Genomic DNA, 21,565 nt, shown 5'->3' with positions numbered 1-21,565 from the left:
TGAAGAGGTGTGTATGTTAGAAGGGTAGAAGAGCAGAGGCTTTTAAGAGATTGGAGAAGGAAAGAAACTAACAGGATTTAAGAGAAACATAGAGCTTTGAAAATAGGGCTTAGAAACTGAGAGACCTGGTAATAAACCCTGCATCTTTGGAGTCTGACTTGGTATCCTGAAGAATTGTAGGCAAGAAGAGTCAGAGAGGAACTAAACTATATGAATTGTTACTGAAATGCCATATTGCTAGAAAAATATGGGTAATGAACAGAGTAAGTCCTGGGAGGTTGGTGTTCATGCAGAGACTTTTGTGGGGCTGCTGTCATCAGTTTTACTGAATGTGTCAGCAGGTCTCTGGAGTTAACATGTTGAACAAATATGTTTCCATTATTTGCCCTAGACCTAAAGACTTTAGTTCTGTGAGTAATGCTTCCAGAACACTCTTGCTGCACCTCCATGTCTGTATAACCAGCCTTAATAGGGGTTTTGCACCAGCAAGGGCTTTCTGGTGGAAATAAAGCCAGGAGGACTACTTCCTATGACAGCAGTGCTGCTGTATGCCAAGATAAAGGTCTTGTGCAATTAAAGCATAAGTTGTGTTTATTTCTGTTCCTTAAAAAAAGATATCACTGCTCTCTAGTTAACTCTGGCATTTGAGTTGGGAACCTTCTGCTGAGAACTGCGTATGTTCAAGTCCTGTGATTGGCAACGGAGTTAGTAAAAGGAAAATAAAACATTTCCTCAATACTAAATACTAGAATAAAAATAAAATATTTCATTTTGAGATTCACTTCCTCTTCTGCCCCTTTTACTTTAGGAATACAATTGAAGGAATTGGTGTTCAGTAAAATAAATACGGAAGAAACTTTGTAGCTTAGTCATACAAGTCTATTAACCTCCAGCTTTAAATGTTCTTACTTGTTGCTTCACCAAGTATCTCATCACAGTTGTGGCACCTACTGAGAATAAGTGGGTCATGGTCATTCTTTTACTGTGGTTGCAAAGATGAGAGATGAGGTAACCCTGGTTTGGTTCCATAAGACACCTCTTTTATTCCTACATGATGTGTGTAACTGTCCATTCACAAGTAGGGAATTTTGTCTATGTGCATTGAATTTAGTTTTAAGCTGGGGATTACATTTCTTAAAATGTATTTTCATTTTTTTCTTAAAGATAGGTTGAATAGGCAGTCTCAAATGGAACTGCATAATGTGTTAACAGCAAAAATAAAAATAACCCAATACAAGATTTGTGGGAGTGTATGTGCTATGAACATGAACTATGAACAAGGATGTTTTTAAAGTCATGTTTCTTTATATAAACATGATTGAGTTAAAATCTAAATTAAAACATATTTTGCTTAAGTGTTGATAGGAACTCTAGCTGTCACTTCTGAATAAAACAAGCTAAATTGTTTGGCAGCTCTCCAGCAGATGTTTGTTGTACCTTTTTTGATAACTTTTGTTGTTGCATATGGCGCAATGCAATGTCATCTTTTAGTTTCTGACATCTTTGGGAAAGCATTGGGAAATGTCTGTCATGATAGATACAACGTGTGTTGAAAAGACTACTCATTTGTCATTTTTTCAGAAGTCTTTTTGGCAGAGCTTTCATTCACTCATCTCCAGAATGGCCTGAAAATTACTCTTTTTTTCCTCTACCAAATACTGGTTTAAACACAATTGTAAAGAAAATGTTATTGTTTGACCTTCTTTGGGGAATTCTTTGCAGTCAGGGTTGATGGAAATTCCAAGACAAGCAGCATAATTTAGTAGGTAGTGTGTAATGACACACAGGGAAAGAGCTGTTGCTCCACCCTGATCCAGCTTCAGCATTGAAAATCAGATCTGGAGCTTATACAATCTTGCACTAAGGACAAGGGTCAGCAAAATCAAGTTTTTATACAGAGCTTAGAGAAATAGAATTCTATAATGTTTTTCTTTTGTACTCTGTTACTTACAGAATGGTACTTACATTGTTTTATTGCATGATTTGTTAAAAGCTTATATTGACAGAACTTGAGATAGGAGTGGGAAAGGATTGGACAAAAAGAATGAGGAAGAATTATAGATCCATTTCTAATGAAGCTGGAGAAATGGCTTTTAAGTTGGCAATGAAGGTAAGGGAGGAGGAAAAATCAGCAAATGTGGAGATCCATGTTGGAAAATACCTGGGATAGGGCAGGTAAGAAAGTGGTTCAGGCAGTGATATAGCTGCATTGAAAGTCCAGGAATGCTGTGGTCGTACATAATGTGTTCTGAGTTTGAAGGAATGCGAAAAGGATAAAGCTTTGTCATGGGGAGAAACTGCACTGTTCATGAGGAACCAGTTGAAATGCATCTGAACTGAAAGCAGAGGACGTTATGTGATGCTTCCATGCTGCAAAAACAGACTCTGTATCCTTGTACTGAACCCTCAGAAATTTGCAACTTTTTTGAAGCCTTGGCCTGTGCTAAGCCACTGTTTCATCAGAAATGCAAATACTGTCTTGCTCCTTCACCATTAGATGCATAGGTATTTATTTAGATCTTGCCCTAAACTGTGTATTGTATTAGTTGAAGAGCCAGCCATTTTATTAGTTGAAATATGTTAGGGTGAAACTTGACACACTTAGAATACTTTGATAACTTACTCTACTACTCTACTTTAAACTCTACTGGTTTTATTCACCTGGTTTCATTAGCAGTTTCAAAACCTTTGGGTTTGTAGTCTACAAAGGAGGTAGCACATAACTGCAGATATGTCAGGGTCTGCAACCATGGCAGAGTTTCTGCTACATTCTTGTAGAAAAGTGGTAACTCTCAGATGCTTCTATATACAAATTCATTTTATGTGAAAATTGTTGAAGACTTGTAAGGAAAGGTTGATTGGGTGAATCTTCACTGATAGGAAATTGGAACTCATATTTATGAGTTCTTGAAGACACAGATTTGTCAAACTGTATTTAAAGCTTAAAGTTTCTATGAGAGACAAAAAAAGAGTTTAGAATAAGATATATATAACAGCTGTTATTATGTATAACAATAAACTGTTAATGAAATGTACACCTATTAATTATTGAAGTCACGGTAGGATGTGAAAAAAGAGCTAAACAGTCAGTAGCAAATGTTTGCAGTCTTATTTTTCATGACAGTAGTGCAGCTAATCTGGGAGATACCTTTTAAAGAAATGAAGAAGCCAATTACAGGCTGTTCTGTAACCTCAGAATATTTTCAGCTTATCTATAAGTTTCTGTCAATACTTTTTCCAGTTTGAGAAACCTGTTTAAATCTGAAAGAAAGTAGTAACTTTTTTTCCTTTTTCAACTATTTTCATTTCTTATCTGTCTTCATCTCTCTGCTGTGAGGCAACTGTAAGAGAGTTGTGACTGTTACACCTGGAGAAGAGAAGGCTCAGGGAAGATCTTGTCAATACACCTGAAGGGGGTGTAAAAGCAGAGCCAGGTTCTTTTCAGTGGTGCCCAGTCATAGAACCAGAGAGGCAAGAGGCACAAATAGAAACACAGGAGGTTCCCTTTGCACATCAGGAAGCACTTTTTCACAATGAGGGTGGCTGGGCACTGAGACAGTTTTCCCAGAGAGGTAGTGAATTCTCCATAGATAGTGAAAAGCCGCCTGGGCATAATCCCGGGCAGCCAGATCTACAGGGCCTGGCTTGGGAGCCTCTAAGAGGTCCTGTCCTACCCTGGCTGTTTTATGATTAAACTAATAATGTAATGATAAAGAGAAAAAAATTTATTTGAGTAGTTTTAACTTGAGGTTTGTTTGTAATGTTTCTGAAGTTTTTACTCGATTAAAAAAGACAGTCTGGGCTGCTTTTCAGTATTAGTGAGCCATGTACTGTAACCATTGCAGTGGAGATGCGAAGAGCAGATGTAATTCTGAGACTGATGTCTCATGATGACAGAATCAGTTATTGCTATGTACCACTGAGGATCAAGCTTGGAAAATGCAGGACCAGAAGAGGAAAAATGGGCCTTTGAAGGTTATGAGCTCTTGCAATAAATGTGGGTAGCATTGTCAAGCTGCTTTAGTAGTTCAGTAAGCCGCCGTGATAGTGTCAATATTGCAGTGATGTTTAATCAGTAATCAGGGATATTGTGCTGCATAATTTGCAGTCTGATAATATTCTGTTCATCCTTCTTGCTCAGTCAGAAAGTAGCTCATTTCTTAAAGAGGGAACCATGTTTTATTCTGCACTTTCTAAGTATTATTATAAGAAGGCAGAACAGATGAACAGATACACATTACCTGAGCTGGTAGTGTTTGTTACATGGAAAACTTAGGACCAAATAAGAGCAAGATGTGTTTTAGCTTTCCTGAGTATAACTTAGAACATGAAATATATATCTAGCCTGGTTTGGATTTTTTTTTCCTTTTGCAATTCTGGACATTTGTTGCTTTCTAAAAACTGTTGGTCAGTCTTTCTTGTTAAGTAGAATTCTTCATCTCACTAATGCAGAAAGATTTTTCAACTTGCATTTCATTTTTGCCATATATAAATATACAAATAAGACAACCTAATAAAATAGTCCTTAAAAGTGTACATTGAACATGCACACATATATCTGTAGTGTATCTCATTTTTTTTCCTATAACGCAAGTATTTTGCTGTTTAAACAGACTGCAATTAGTTAAAAATTAAACAATTAATTGTTTACTGTTTTAAAAGCTGTAGGGAATATATATTCTTGCATAACTAGGGTACTTCTATTAACTAACATTCACAGTTTTAACGATTGTGTAAGGTTGCCTGTCTAACTACTGTAAATTCTTTTTTATTAACTATTATCAGTTTAGTTGCTTCCTTATAATTTTAAAAAGTGAATCTAAAAGAGAAAAGGAGGCTTTTTGTAATGTTACCTAGCAAGCACACATTCATTGGATAATTTTTGTGACTTAGAAGGCTGATGCATAAGTGGTTGCTTATGAGGAAGTAATTTGCAGAAAGCTTCTAAAGCATGAGTAAAAGAAATGTTCTTCTTCCCTTCCTCCATAGTGTTCAGTGTGGATTGCAGCACAGTCGAATGTCCTCCTGTTCAGCAAGTTGTTTGCCCCCTGGATAGCTATGAAACCCAAGTCAGGCTGACGGCCGATGGCTGCTGCACCCTGCCCACAAGGTTGGTGTCTCAATGGCTCAGTAATTTTTAACTTGTTCTCAAAAATTCAAGTACTGTAAATGCAGGATAATAATGCGTACTTCTGTGACAATAAATGCTGATACTGAATAAAAGCTACGTGAAGTAGGTTATATGAGTCTGGTGGAAATACAGAATTTTGTATTTTCAAAGCAGAAAAAAGGTCTTCACGGGACAGATGCATGCAGTTGGTTTTTGCTAAAATTATTTGAGGAGTTCATGTCTCTAGATTGACTTTCAGTTAATTCAATTAATTTTGCAAAAGTTAACTTTTGAAGGTGTTTGATGGTAAGGAGTTAAGTGATGGAGATGACAGAAGACATGCTAGAAAAAAATCTCATCTTGTTAAAGAAGATAAAAAGTCTAATTTTTTGCATGACCATTTTAAAAAGTGAAAGATGGAACTCTATGGAACTGTAGGGGAGGAGAAATTTCAAGTACTTGGTTGCATTTTAACTTCTGTTGTTGTTCAAGTAGGTATAACTTATTCTGATTAAGAAAAATAAGACAGTTTTAGAGTTGGTGTTATTCCACAATTATGCACCACTATTTTAGTTTGTGTTTTTGCAGCAAATTTCACAAAACCTGATTCATGAATACACTAAATAAATACATATTCAAGCAAAAATTCACATGAATGAAAAATTTTACACCAAAAAGAAAATTTTTCTTCTAGATGTAGCTAGTCAGCTTACTTCGTGGAAGGTCATTGCAGCCATAGAATGTTGTCATATTCTCAGCCCCTTGTGTAAAGTAGTAAAAAACTTGCAAAGAATTCAGAAAGTAGAAGATGGCAAAGATTGTATAATCAAGGTTGTTCTCTTTTGGGTATCCTTTGGGTGCACATTTACTCTGACATCTTTTCAGTATCCTCCCTTTATTCTCTGACGTATTTTCTGTAAATTTCCTAGGAACTGCAATGGTGTATTAGTTCACAGCTGACCTGGCTACCTGGGACTGTGCAGGAGTCTGCAGATTTTATACAGTCATCATACTGCCATTGTTTCAAATATAGCTCTGCGTGTTCAAGACAACTAGAATAAAATGCTGCTAAGGACTGTATTCAGAAAGATAGATTATCAAGTCAAAGAAACAGTCACAGATTAATATTTCATAAATTTAGAGTTTAGATTAACACTTAGAAACATTGATACATTAGAAAGATTAATGGTACATTTTTACTTCCAAATTTGTTTCAGCTTGTTGGATTAAAAAGTGATATATAAGCCAAATTATTTTTGTTTCACAAAAGTAAAATTATGTTCTATTTTTATGCAGTCTAATATAACTTGTGGTTTGCAAGTGCTTGGGTGAAGACAATGAAAAATATCCTCTTTATTTTTTTTGTCAGTGATAATTTCAATGATCCTTCTATCAGGAAATACAGAGTACCAAGAAAATAATCTTCATTTACTTCAGAAAAATCACCAGTTTGAAATATCTTCTATTTCTAGTACACATGTGTGAACTGATCTTAAATAGAACACCTAGAGCAAGCACATTCTAGAAAGAATCTTTTTATTTGGTTGAGAATGTTTAAAAATAAAGTCGGTTTGCTGAGCACCGGCTGATGACTGGTGTCCTTGTCAGCGTGTGTGGCAAGTCAGTGATTAAAGCAGTGTTCCCTTCTCCTGTGCACAAAGGTCCCAACTGTACAAGCAGGCTTACAGCGTGTGAATTGCTAGATAATTGTGGATTCCTGAAAGCTCTTTGAAATCAGTCGTTGTGCATTCCTGGGATCAGAGTTTAACAAGAGGTCAGAGCTAGGATAGAGGAGTACGTAGCTCCTGGAGCCTTAGGATCTGAAGGGGGTTTTGTGCTAATACCTCTGCCCTCCTTGATGTAGAAAACTGCAAAATACCTCCACAATTAGCATAACCTGTTATGTCTGCAGGCAGGTAGAAACAATTGTAGGTGTCTTGTACTCCTCCATTATTTTTTAATTTCATGGCTCATTCTACGTTGCTGTATTGTTATTAAGTGGGTTGCTATTTGGATTGCCTTAAATCAGCCAAAGCAATAATACAAAAGCATTTTTTAATGGAGTAGGTGAGAAAGAAAGAAGGAAAAGCTGAATCTGGCAGCAATATGATCTTACAAGTGTTTTACAGGTTCTATGCCTGCTAGAAATATATTTAGTTATTTTGATTTTCATATACTGTTGTGCTTCTTAAGGAAGACAGCGCCATAGTCTTCATTTATGTGCTGTTAGTAAAGATTTTATTTGAAGCGGGGAGTAAAGGAACATAGACATATGGGGATAATAGGAAAGAAAGCTTTAAAGAAGATTAGAGGAAAGAGAAGTTCTTGTATGAAAAGAGGAAACGGAAAGGAAAACAAAATGTAGTTACATGGAACATGAAAATTGAGCCAGTTGACTTCAGGTACAGTGTTTCCTCAGATTTGGGGAGACACTCTTTATATTTGGAGGATCTCTGTGAGACTTGCATCTTAAATTTACAGAAAAAAAGTGCAGATTTATGGATGAATGAGTCTACAGTAGGAAAATGGGATGGTTTTCCTTAATTTCAAAATTTCCTAATAAAATACTAAGAATTATGAAATATCAACATTGCCTTTTCTGAGATTCAATTTAGAATGACCTAATTGCATATCACATCTCTTTTTCATTGTTAGAATTAAGTTCAAAAGAAGTGGCACTGTATTTTTTTAGTGTACATTTGAGAATAATTTATTAAAAGCAGAGACATTGTTTTCTAAGGTCATGGACTTTAGACAGTCATTTAGACTTCATTAAATTGTGTTTTTAAGACTGTGAACTCTTTGAAGAAATTATGGTTGTCTATTTCATTTACTGCCACTGAAATAAAAGTGTAATACAAAGAGAACCAGAAAGCAGTTATAGGAGAGTTCCATGGTTAGGGACAGATGACATGTCACTGAGCTGCTTAACAAGTAGTTGATAATTTCACATACACTAGGAGAAGATTGACTTCTGCTGCACATCTTGTTCTTGGCCTGTTCTTTGTATATAATATGCCAAGAAAATGGAGATCCTTAGATCTGATGATAAATTGGCATTTCTTTTGTGAGCAAACTCTTGAATGCGTATTCATGACAGTGAAAACTCCTTGAGCAATGCCAGGGGAAAAGTGGGGATAATAAACATCTGATACCATAAGTTCTTGTTCAGAGGTTACATTTAGTGCCACACTGATTTCTAATGCAGTGGTTCAAACAGAACAAAACATACTGATTTGGCATCAACATCAAAATACCAGTTGCTTCAGCTTTCATCAGGCTGTTATGAGACACTTATCTTAAATTTCCAGCAATTATGTTAGGAAAGCTAAATGTTTGGAAAACAGGAAAACAGCTATTATGTTAGGAAAGCTTAGAACAGTCTGTCTCTGGTCTTGGTAAAGATGCTCGCTTCTCCAAGGTAGTTGTTGAACAAAAAATGTATTAGAGCTCTTACAGAAAACATTACTGTAGTTTTTTTTAATGTAGGTTTGTGGTCTTCTATTAGAAAGTTGAATGTGTCAATATTAGCTTTACAGAATCTGTTCTCTTGGAATGTTCCTGGGTTTTCCTGTTGTAAATGAAGTTTCTTCAAATTTGCAGATTCCTTTGGGAATTTATTTTTAAGTGTAAAAATCTTTATCAAAATCTGTTTTATTTTTTCATCTGTGAAAAATTAAACAAGACAATGATTATAAACCATTTATATTTTTGTTGCTTACATAGTTTCATGCATGTTTCATAAGATTTTTACAATACATTATATGGACTGCTTGGATAGCTTTGCACCTAATATTTTTGGGTTATCTTTTTTTTCTTTGTGGCTGTGTCAGAATAATTTGGAAGTTTAGTCTTTATTAGGTCTCTGCTTCTTGCTCCTGTTTCATACCCCTGCTTCTGTGCTATCATCTGTTACAGATTTGGTAATTTCAAGATTCATTCAGTGCTCTGTTCTCAGAGATATTTCAGGCACACACTCCTCCCCCCGCCCTCAGCTATTCTTGGTCAGCCTTTTAATAAAACCAGATAACCAAGAAAACTCCATAGAGAACAACAAGATGTTAGCCCTGTGACAATATTAAAAAGAACAAAACCTAAGTAATTAAATCTGGTTGTCTTGTTATCAGTTCTGAGAAAAATAGTGGGAAAGCTGATAGACGGTTGAATTAAGGATTAAAGGATGTAATTATAGCTAGAAGCAACCAATGTTGCTGGAATCTTGATCTTCTGAAGATACTAAGCTTGCCTTAAAAACCTGACCATCAGAGTGCCTTCCTGTTCAATTTCTGTCTTCCATCATCACTAGTACTCTTTTCTTAAATTGGACTCTAGCTTTAAACAAAACAAACAAACAAATGTAAAACAACTAGGACTTTTTAATTAATATTGTCTTACAGGGTTTACTTTATAGAATGGAAATGTATCCCCTTCCCCAAACTGCTTACCATTGAAGGACATTTCCCACGCTTCCTCAGATGTTGGGAGTGACTCAGTCTCAATGAGTCAACATCATTGTGCTTTAGCTCCTGAGAGGAACTCTTGCAGCATATGCATGCTGGCTTGAATATCTTGCTGATAGTACAGGATATAATAGTATTCTTCTGAGAGGAGAGAAGCATCCAGGATTAGTATGTTCACTAAATCCCAGTAGTAAGTTTGCTTCACATGCTTCTTAAAAAAGTTCACACCATAATCCCTAATATATTGTAGATTTGGAAAAGTTCAGAAATAATTGATATATGTTTATCTATCAAAATTTCAAGTACTTTCTTTTCTGCCTGAGTCCTAGCTTCAAAAAAAAGCAGTTTCAAGAATGATGTGGTGGGATGAGGAGAAGATAAAGCAATTGTAAGTTAGGCATAGCAGGAGCAGGTAAATTTCATATGCCAAAAAAGTGATTAAAAGCTTTTTACAGATGCAGTCTTGCAAGATTGGCACCCAAAAGGCTTGGGCTTGATGGATGAGCAAATGAAGACACTTTGAATTGGCCCATTTCACTATCACTTAGTTACAGATAGCTGAATGGCATTACAAATGCAAGCCTCTCAGTTGGCTCAAGTAGCATGAAGGAGTAGGATTATATTTGTATTGTTTAGAAGAAAACCTCTGAAAAAATTCTTAAATGAATTAGTCATAGAATTCCTTTTTCCTTGTTTAATAGTTTTTGCCCTGTCATTTCTCCCTTGTATGTGGCTAGAATGTCTCAATCTGGGGCTGCTGTGAATGGCAGTGCCACCGTCTGGCCTGCAGTATGGTAAAGAAGTAAAGTGTGCTTGGTCAGCAAACCCAAGTGTTAAGTCTCTGGATGATCAAATCTTGTTTTATATTTTCATCATCTATTCAGCCCCATTGGAGGGTTAGAGGGGCATATGTGCATTTAATATGTGCATTAAAGATTTACTTAGAAAACAGCCCAGTTCTTCCCCCCACCCCAAATTTTAAAATATTTTCTTTTTTATACAGCTCATAAAAATGAGTAATACCTTGATTAGGTATTAGTAGGAAATAGTTTTTAGATAGGATTTAATTTAAGCTATATCTGGATAGAAATAGAATATAACTTGGAACAGAACTAGACTAGAATTTTCTATCATTTAATTGCCTTTCAATTTATGGCATAGTAGGAAGGAGGGTAAATCTACAAAAATGTACTTCACTTTGAGCATCTTCTTAAGAGAATGCTCTTTTATCTGTCCTGTACCAAAATATTTTTCATGTGAGTGGGTATTATTTATCAGTTCTAAAAGCGTTAAGGCTAAATAGCAATCTAGATTAGCAATCTAGCGTTAAAATTTGTGTATACCATTGCTGAATTGGTTTTGATTCCAAAGGAAGAAACTACCTATTTTAGTACTTTTAATCTTTTGTTTCTAATAAAAACTTATGTTGTCTTGGGCACAATAGAGATATCACTTGAGAAATTCACCATTAGCAGTTTCACTTGTACTTTTCAGAAAACCTATAGATGTGTTAGAAGACATGCTGTCTTTTCATGTAAATGAATTGAAACAAGGGTCCTGTGGCAGATGATTATGCAAAAAAAATCACATCTCTTTAGAGAGCATTTATATTTATGTAGAATTATTGTAGTGATAGGGCAAGGGATAATGGTTTTAAATTGAAAGAGGGTAGATTCTAATTAGATATTAGGACGAAATTTTCCACCATCAGGGTGGTAAAACACTGGAACGAATTTCACAGAGAACAAGTAGATGCCCCATCCCTGGAAGTGTTCAAGGCCATCTTGGGTGGGGCTTTGATCAGCCTGGTCTAATAAAAGATGTCCCTATACACGGCAGCTGTTCTATGATTCCATGATCTTTTATCCTCCTAGATGACTTTGTCCCATAAGAAATGGCTTTTACTGTACTTTATGGCAATTGGACATGTTGTTATTGTATCATATATTGTGTCCACAAGCTGTCACAGCATTAGCCAGTGTGTATTTCATGTTACACCAGTGTCTAGGCAATCTAGTGCCAGCAGCACAAAAATCAGCACAGTTCTTCTCATTCTGTGGCAGCCACCAGAATCGTAACTGGGAAGCCTACTGTTGCAAGTTCCCTTTTAAGCTATTATCAAATATATTTGCATTGTATTTGAGAGCACCCATACACAGGTAGTTGGATAATGTTTTTATTCTGACAGCATCTGTAGAGGTGGCCTCTTGAGTCCCTGATTAACTTGGCAGCTATCCCATTTAGTATGAAGGATACTGTGCACCCGTTCTGTTCATTCTTCTTAGCTTTTTGGTTGTTTCAGATCTTCTCTATGTCATTGCTTGTGATTCTCCCATCTCTAGATTTTCTTGGATCTTCCTGTCTTTGGAAGACCTTCATTTCATGAAAATGTTTTGGTGTTCCATACGGCATTCACCACTTGGATCCCTTCAACTTTCTTCGGAGGACAGTCATGATTTTCCAGCACGTGTAACTTTTTCCTCATTTTCCCCTTTACCAGTCACCTGTCTTAAGCAACTTTTGCTGATACAGAGGTCTCCCTTGTATTTGATCTAGAATTTTAAATCCTTCTCCTCCACCCATCTCATTCTCCAGAACTGGTATCCAAGAGAAAGTGGTTGTGGATCCCAGTTTTTGCTAGAGGAAGGTTCAGCTGGGACTGGACCAATCATGGATCCAAGACCTGTATCTTCCTGAGACTTCTATTCAGGGGTTGGCTCCTGAATAACCTGGGTACCTGGATCAAAGGTCTGTCTTAAGGACTCTGCAGAAGCTTTTTATGCCTTCAGTTCTGTCATCAGCTTCTTAGAAACTCTGGTTTCTAATCCTGGCCAACTTGGTCAGGTTGTTTCTCCCACACTTTAGCTCTAGCAGACCACTTTGCCATCTCAAGTGCATCAGTACTGTGGCAGTGTAACACTTGGTGTTGAATTGGAGACTGCTCCTTATCAAAGAGGCAGGTTTATATTGGAAGAAAGCTCTACATTGATGACAGCTGAACCCCTCCCATGTTCCATTCAGGCAGTAGGCTTTTTTTTAATGGTTGATAAATAGAACACTGCAATCTTTTGGAAGTTTCATAATATCTGGAAAGAAGTGTTTAGGCATTTTCATTCTAGTCTTTAAAATCCTCAGAACTTAGGAAATGGTGAATATTTTTTCCCAGGAAAACTATTTTGCTTCATTCAGCTCTGCTGAGATACTCAGTCCTGCTTACAGACTGCACTGTACTGAATATCCACAAAATGCAAGGATAACAGGGATGGTGTGTAACCTTTCTAGGTGACTCATGTTTCATGTCTGTCTTCTCCTGATTTCTTCCAGAAGAGGTAATGAATTGCTGTACTCAGAGTTCAAGCATTCCCCTTCTTCCCGACTACAGCTGCCTCAGGAGTTCCCATATGTTCTCAGTGTGATGGTAGTTATTGCTGCCTTGGCATTGAGCCTCACCATGTGGGTTGTTTTGGCCAGCAACTGTATTTTCCTGAAGTACACAAATGAGGAAAAGATGATATATTGGTTGGTTGGTTGTTTCTTTAAAGCCATCTCAGTATAAAACTTGAACAGAAGCTCTTGAAACACGAGGCATTTCTGGAGCCCGATGGCTGACTCTTGAGTGTCAGAGACCTCAGACAAGGAGAGGAAACATGAGAATGTTTGCAGAAGAAATAGCTGGTAAATCTTTTGCAGAAGAAGCTATAAGACATTGTTAATACAGAGGTCCCTGCTTGCATCTTTTACAAGATCAGCGTTTCGTGCCTGTATTATCTGTTAAAAATACACATCTGTGTATTTTACAGCATCTGTGGTCTTCCACCAGCTTCTAGGAAATATTGAATTGGAAAACCTAAAAGACAATGCTATCAAAGCAAAACAAAACAAAACCATTTGTACTGGGGAAGTATCAGTGATAGCTATGCAAGCCGTTTCCTTTTTGTGGAAAAATATCTGTAGTACTCTAATCTGACCATGTGCTGAGTTAATGGTATATTTACTCCTCCACTGTGAAAACTTGGAAAGAAATTTTAAGCCAGATAAATTGAAGTGACTCCTAACTGTATCTACTTTTAGGTGGTGTTTTATGCTTGAAATTAGAATGAAGTTGTAGTGTCTATAGAATTTGGTTTGTTTCCATTCTTTATAAGCAAGCTGGTGTTTGAACTCTTTCAGCTTATAATAGGCTGGTAGATACATCTTTTTGTTTCAATTTTTGTTTTCACTTGTTGGTCTAACAATTAGTGTTTACCTTGATCACACTGAGTATTGTTTTTCCTCTTTCTCCTGAGACTTTCCGCTGTGTTTTCTGTCATTTATTCTACTTAATCAGCCATAAGCTTGTTTGGAAATTGAATAAGTGATTTAGTTGAGAATAATTTCTGACTTGAACAGGCAAATTTCTGTTTGTATCACAGAGATCAATAATGTCTGACTGTTGGCTTCAGACTCGCAAGTGCACGGATGTCTAGGGAGACCCATGTACACAATAATGCGGTAGAATTATAATTTGGATGCTTGCATTTTAAAAGCGAAGTAGATATGAGAATTCCCTAGCAGTTTCCAATGGTACTTGGAGCAGATGATAATATCAACATTACAGAGGTTGTACGAAGAGTGTGAAGTTGTGTTTCCTCTAGAAAATAGCGGGAAATGTCATGTCAGAATTCAGCAGCCACAAATTCTGCTTCTTTCTTCTTTCTCAAATTATTGGATAATTAAGAAGTGGAACTGAAGGTTGTGGACCATTTTAAAATGAAAAGTGGTTCCTCACTGCTGTTTTTTGAAATGTCATTAATGAATTTCAGTCTGGTTTCTACAAAAGCATTACAGTTCTTGCATGTATGATTTCTACTACACGGGAAGGGTCTCATTAGTTTAGTAGAGTTGTTTGGTCTCAAAACCACTTAGATTTTAGATTTTAGAGCAAATTTTGGTCTTCATTTTTATTCAAGATCAGGTTGAATGGGACTCTGAGCAACGTGATGTAGTTGAAGATGTCCCTGATCATTGCCAGGGTGGGACTGGGCTTTAAAGGTTCCTTTCCAACACAAGCCATTTTTTTTTCACCTTCCCTAAACTTGTACAGAATTGCTTTCAGGGATTTGAGAAAGGTATTTAATAGCATGAATGGCATGCAAAAACTAAACATGAAATAATTATTAGGGTTTGGGGGTTTTTCCTTGCAAAGAGGAGAAAATGGTCATGAAATTAAATAGTCAAATAAATTAAACAGTAATGAATTTTGGGGGGTTTCTGGGGTTTTTTTTCCTTTTTTGTTGGTTTTCAGGTGTTTTTTTGTTTGCTTATGGCAAAGCCATCTCTGATGGTTTAGTTGTAAAGAAATACGTCATTCAGGAGTAAAAAAGTGTTTGGAGTTACAGGAATATGGAAGTTTATTACTTACTTATAAAACTATCATCTGTAAGTGATTTTTGACCAGAAGTCCTCAGGAATTGTGTTTTATTTTAAGAGGATCAGATATTTATAATTCCTCATTAAACAGTAGTTGAATAAGAAAAGAAATAACTTTTCATAATATCAGAAAACTGACATTTGTATATGTCCTAACTAGTACCTTATTTTTAGATTTGAAATGTTTGTCAAATTATGAAGGGTGAAGCTGATAAACCTAAAAAAAGAGTAGCTGAGGTGTACACAGTGGTAAAAACCACAGTGACCATCAACAGAAAAAAAGCACCTGCTGGTATGGCAAAATGTGAGAAAAATACAGGGTTGGCCTAGTTTATGTTGTATTTTATTTCCTATACTGATGAATTCAATACACATATTTGTGTACTTGAAAAAAATCGACACACTTGAAAAGTCAGTGTGTTTGGTCACTGGTTGCATGCCTGCTGCATCTCTGGCATCACTCTTTTGTGTCTATCCTCTTCTTCTGTCTCAGCCCTCAGGGAAACAGAGGAGTTGATTTATAGTAGTCAAAGGATGAAATGAAGTTTTTTAGTCAGATGAACTCTTTAGATCCTAATCAGCTTGGAACCTACTTGATGTGAATGCCGATTTTTATGACAACTTCCCTTGCTTAGCATCTGTTAGTTATTTCATAATGCTAATAATATGCAAAAGATGCACAAAAAATGTTCCCTTTCATGGTATCTTTAATTAAAATCTAGATAGTTGACTTTTGTAATATTTAAAAGCCTCCTGTGTATAGCACTTACTATACTTGTGGGAAAATTCACTGTTATGTTGGGTGTCTCTAACAATATCTGGATCTTAAAAAGGAATTCTTGCTTGGGAGCACACTAACTTTGATTTCTCAATAAGTAAACTCCCTGAAAAATTAAAATAGGAAGAACTTCCATATGAGTCAGTTTACATAGCAGTGATGTAAAACTTATTAGCAAACAGTCTCATAGTAAGTGTTATATGCAGCTTCCACAGTTTTTCTGTCATCTCTCTTTAGAGGTTTATTATTGATCTTTGAAATAAAATACTGAAATATTTCCATGAAAAAAAAATTTCATTACTGATTTTCTGAATACTATCTTTAAAACCAAAAATGCATGAAATAGTGATACTGAATTTGTGAGCAAAAACTCTCCAGTCTGTCTGACTGAAGATTTAGGAAAATTCTAGTTGAAATTCATGTATGGTCATGTCCCAATGGCTTTGGCTTTGCCTGCAGTGCAGGCAGTGGCTTTGTCCTGTCTGCTTAACTCACATTGTGGATTCAGGTGTGAATAACATGGAAATAATTCTCCAATCATTTCATTATATTGCCATGTCAATATTTAATTTTGCTGTATCTTCATTGCTTATATCATGTGCTTGATGGTAGCCAGGGTCTTACAGTTAAACTTTTCTTTGCCACTGTCAAGTTTTGACAATGCTCTTCTGAAAATTCCTGGTTTTACTGTATCCTTAAGTGCTTATATTATTAACACATCTGTGCAAGTTTTATCTATTAATATAAGTGTTAATAATGTTAATGCAAATTGTACTAGATTGCTGCGAGGGGTAAAAAAAAGGACTGTGATAAAATCTCCACAGGAATGTGATGTATGTTTCAGGAATGCTTTTCTCTAGTCTCAATGCTTTAGACTTTAATTTTGTTTTGATCCTCAAAATAAATATTCCTCTTGTCAACACACCCCTGCTTCAACCCTACCATTCACTGATACTAAATCTTTTTTTCCAGGGTGCCTGTTCTTATTTTTATAGCTATTATGCCTTGTGCCTGGAGAACTCTTTTGATCCTACCATCAAAACAGCTTTTCTGAGGCTAAGCAAGCCCTTCTTTCTTTAAATCTGTTTAATAACAGAAGTAAATGGACCAAGATAAATGGATTTGAAGTAAAAGTTGTCATTTACAAGTATTCAATTTGAATTTTTTTTTATCTTCTTCCTTTTCCTTTTTGCACTTTTGGGGACATAAAGAAAAAAGCTAAACAATTATATTAAAAAAAAAACCCCAAACAATAAAAGTCAAATCAAAACAACCCCACCACCAACACACCTCAAACATAAACTAAACTAATCTTCTGAAGAACTTTAAAAACTGATTTTAAAAATCAGGCCATTTATATTACTGAAGGAGTCACCTTCCTCAGTCTATAAAGCCTTGGTTGATGGTACATCATCTCATTTCTCATTTCTGCTTCTAGATATACTGAAGTTTGCCTTGCTCAGTTTTTGAAATTTATAGGATTACTGTTGTTGGGTGGGTTTTTCTTGAGGTGGTGATTTTTTGGTGTTGGGTTTTTTGGGCTTTTTGTTTGTTTTTTGAGCCTGAAGAACTGGAGATAATTCCATTTATCAGTCAGGTTGATTTTATATTTGCAAAATTTTAGTGCAGCAAACCTCTTCCTTGGTATTCCTGGTTCCTTTCAGGCCATGCCGCCGCCCTTTCAGGTGCCATGAAGGCTCTTACATTGCTGCTTGATTCTTCTTATGTCTTTCTGGGCCCTCTTGTAAAGTAATGTTGTACCCTGGTACAGGACTGTTCTTCCTTGTTAGAAGGACATGTTCTTGGCTTGACTTGAGTGCTGTTATGGTAATAACATGCCAAGAGGCTTGTTTCTTTGCAGCCTTTGCTAATAATGTGTGTCAAGGGCAGATACTGGGTGCCAACTTCCTGGTACCTCAAGTATTGCCCTCCTTTTAAAGCTAGAACTTTTGGATGCCACAATGCCATTTTAAGTTGCAGTGGTGTCACTGCAGGCCATGTGCAGGGTGAAGGTGCCCTACAGGGCAGTCTTGTCTTGGGGCAGATTTCCTTGTAGCAACTACTGCTGGGACTGGTTTCCTTAGGCAAGCTGTAGTTATGGGGGCAGCAGCTCAGGACCAGCCTGGTGCCTTACTGAGCAGCAGTCTGAACAGCTGAATTTTAGAGAAATTAGCCTGAGAAGGGACCATGGCCACTGTCAACAGGCTGAACTCAAAACTGACCTGCTGAACTTCCTCAAACCTAATGTTCCATTACCAAGGGTAAGATATACACAGGTGAATAGCTGCTTGTGGCAGAGCACAGACCTGGGCTGCTCCATCCATCCCTCTGCTCCACAAGGCACTTCAGAAAAATTTAGTTCTATAAAGCTCATCTTGCTCTCTTGCTGAGAATGGGATCACTTATTCCAGATTTCCAGATGTTGTTTTGGCAGCGTGACAGCCATGCTCAGCTACCAGAGTTCCTTGGATTTCTTTCTGAAAGACTTCTGTCTCCAAAACAATGTTTTCCATGCTAATAGCCTGGACAATGGTCAAAGCAGAGCTGGCTGAAAAGAATGAAGACTATTTAAAAGTCCATCTGAGATAATTTTCTACTTTGACATTCTCCTATGCATGGATTATGTTTTAACCAAATGGGAGGTCAATTTATAAAATTTTGGAATGTTTAGGTTTTGCTTGTTTGCACTGTGAGTATGTGAAACTTTCATTACTCTGAATAGGAGGAAGTCTTTTCTGGAGAAAAAAAAATGTTGGCTCCCACCAATCTTTTAAATATCTCTTTCATCCCTTTCTATGGAAGATTGTCCTATCTTAAGTTATTTAAAGTGGTGATTCATAGTTTCTTGTGGTTTAGTTTTCTATTTTGGTTTTTGTATGGGTTTTTTTTTGAGCTGTTGACTGGGAAAAAATGAGAGCGGGAAAGTACAACTTATTAATTTAATAATTTAATATTGCAGTTCTGTGAGTTACAAGGAATATGAGACAAAAACAAAGAAGATACTTCTGAGAAAGCTTGTTGTGAAGGCAGTAGAACTAAGAGTGGTAATTTCAGCTCATGAAACTTGGAAAATCAAGGTCCGCAACTATTTTCCTAATGTGTGCTAGTTTCTCTGAATTTTCAGGAAGTTTGATTTACCTATTTTCCCAGAGGAAAATGAGAATCATCATCAGGATGTTTAATACAGGGTTATTGAAGGGAAACTTCAATTTTTATTTAGGCTTTTAATATCACTTACAGATTGTGTCTGCACTTTTTTTCTGTCATATATGTTTTAAAAGATTTTTTTTTTTCTTTTTCATTAGTAACATGTAGGTAGCTCTTTCTGGGTTTCATTCCTCTCAGAAAGCAGAAACATCTTTCAAAACAGTCTGCTATGTGGAATGTCCTGGTTTTGCATGGGAGGTACCCACGACCCATGCAAAACCAGGACATTGGGTTAAGGTACAAATTCCTTGAATCTGACAGTGCTAATTTTTTCTTTTTCATTGATTACTAGAGGTCATTTTTTTTCTTCCCCCACCATCTTCCTGTACTATTGGGACAGCAAAACTGAGAGATATTGGTAATACTGTAAAATTATTTATAGTCATCTTAAAGGGAAACTGCTGTCACAAATCCTTTGGATTTTTTTGATTATATGTAGTGGAAGCCAGAATGCCTTTTCTTCCTTCTACATCTCTGATGGCAAAGAACACATGGTAAAGAAAATAATTATGTTCCCTCTGTCTTTGTATTTACAAATAAGTTGAGAAGAAAATGTCACAAGCAAAGATGTGATAAACTAAACTTTGATTTTTGTACTCTTTTTTGTTTAGTCCATTGTCCTTTACTCTTATGAGAAGCATAGTATTATTAAAAAACAAACAAACAAAAAACCGACCAAAAAAAAAAACCAAAAAAAAAACTTGAAACCAACAAAAAGAAAGCCACCAAACCTTCAAATGCCTGCTGTAAAGCTGTTGCTACTGTAGCATATATGTGCACATAAAGTTATGTTGATGTATTTAGCATTATTTGTGAAACTGGCTTTATCTCTTTATAGTAACATGCTTCTGTAATGCAGTATTTTAAGAATCCTTTTCAAATAGTTTAATAAAGGTTTTGTGAGATTCCTTGACTTAACTTGTATTTCTTGCAAATTTCATTTTGAGTAGTACCTTAGAGTGGAGAATATAACAATTTTATCTAACACTGATGAGGTTAAAGGGAGAGCTATTAAAAGCCTCTCTGTTGAGAAGGGGTTCTTCCTCATTCATTGGATGCTGAGATGAAATGGCTGTTGGGCAGTTAAGGAGACATGCATGGCAGAGAAGAACCAAACTTCTTGCTTTTTGAGCATAAAGAATAAGCAAATGCAGTAAGGGCTGATGCTGCTTCTTGTTGTTTAGTGTGGGGATTATCTTGGGATACCTAAAATATTTGAAATGTTTATTAACAAGTAGAGTTCTTATTTCTTTAACTCATAATTACAGGATCTTCTGTTTCTTAAGCAGGAATCTTAAGCAGAATTACATAAGCAGGAATCATAGCTGCTTATCCCTAAAATGTGCCAAGAACTCTGTTAAATGTAAACTTATCAAAAGTCTTAAGTGTTTGACTTTTAAACTGTTACATTAATCATAAAGCAAAGAATCTGGAAGCAAACATGACTATTGCTTCTCCACATTTTATATCTCCCAGTTCGTTAGGCTGTTTTCTTAAATAAGCAAATAAATACTACTTATATGGAGAAAGTAGTCCTTTTAGAATGATCCAAAACTAACCACAGTATTTAATATACCTGGCTTCCCACATTATTTGGCGTCACATGTAATTGGTTTCACCCTCTGCAAACTGCAGCACCATCAACACCAAAAGAGAGCTCCAATTATTTTTCTTCAGCTTAGATTTAATGATTGCAGTCTTCCTTTGTCTTTAATTTTCCCCAAGATTACACTGGATATAATGTGGCTTTCTAATGAGAGAACACCCTTCTGATGAGTGAATGCAATTTCTGTTATTAGTGTTTCATCAATTTTGATTATTCAAGACAGAATTGGAGGAGAAGCCTAATTTTGCAAGTCTGGAGAACACAGTTATTACAGTTTTCAAATTTTTACACAGAGCAGAGGAGCACCATTGGTGTTGCACACTGCCACCTTTTTGTTTGCTTGACAGCCAACAGAGTGTGGGTGGTTAAAAAGAACCCTTCAGGTTGATAAAATTTCTTGGTTGTTGAGTTAATAAAAGATGATTCTAAGACATGAACATGCCAAAGCCGTAACGTGTGCTCTGACTTTCTGGTTTTCTCTTGCTTATTCTTTCACCTTGTACGTGGCATCCTTTATTTACAGGGTTTTCCTTGCTGTTCTTTGGTTTCAGATGCGAGTGTCTCACTGGTCTCTGTGGTTTCCCCATGTGCGAGGCAGGCTCCGTGCCCCAGATAGTCTCACGTGGAGATGGGACGCCTGGCAAGTGCTGTGATGTCTTTGAATGTGTCAACGGTATGTGAAACTTTCTCTAGCACCTGAACAGGAGGGATTTTTGTCTCTCTGGGGCATGCTGGGCATTTGGTTATTTCTTATTATGTTGTCAAGATCTAAGAGAATTAATTTTCTTGAATTTCATTCAGTAAGAAGGAAGTGGCAGTTTGGGTGAAGAGAGTGATGTGGGAAGCTGTCATTTTGAAGTTGTCATGCTGCTTTAGTTTCTGAAGCACTTTTCTCTATGACTCAGGGAATTATAGTTTTAGCAAGACTCACTGCATGTCTTTCATATAGTCTTTTGCCAGTAGCAAACACTAGAGGCCTTCTAGAAGTGAAATTT

The 21,565-nt window shown here is 36.4% G+C and overlaps 1 protein-coding gene across 2 annotated transcripts in view; it reads left to right on the top strand.

The window, feature by feature from the left end:
* CRIM1 (cysteine rich transmembrane BMP regulator 1) overlaps positions 1–21,565 on the top strand; it is a 176,881-nt gene that overhangs the window by 85,868 nt on the left and 69,448 nt on the right. For both annotated transcript variants that reach the window (XM_038132996.1, XM_038132997.1), the window contains 2 exons: positions 4,990–5,110; positions 21,122–21,243. In XM_038132996.1, the coding sequence (XP_037988924.1) occupies positions 4,990–5,110; positions 21,122–21,243 (243 nt within the window). The remainder of the gene's footprint in view (positions 1–4,989; positions 5,111–21,121; positions 21,244–21,565) is intronic.

The sequence above is a fragment of the Motacilla alba genome, chromosome 3, assembly GCF_015832195.1.
Source record: "Motacilla alba alba isolate MOTALB_02 chromosome 3, Motacilla_alba_V1.0_pri, whole genome shotgun sequence".
NCBI lineage: Eukaryota > Metazoa > Chordata > Aves > Passeriformes > Motacillidae > Motacilla > Motacilla alba.
The sequence above is the reverse complement of the archived record's forward strand: the minus strand, read 5'-3'. Positions and strand labels throughout refer to the sequence as shown.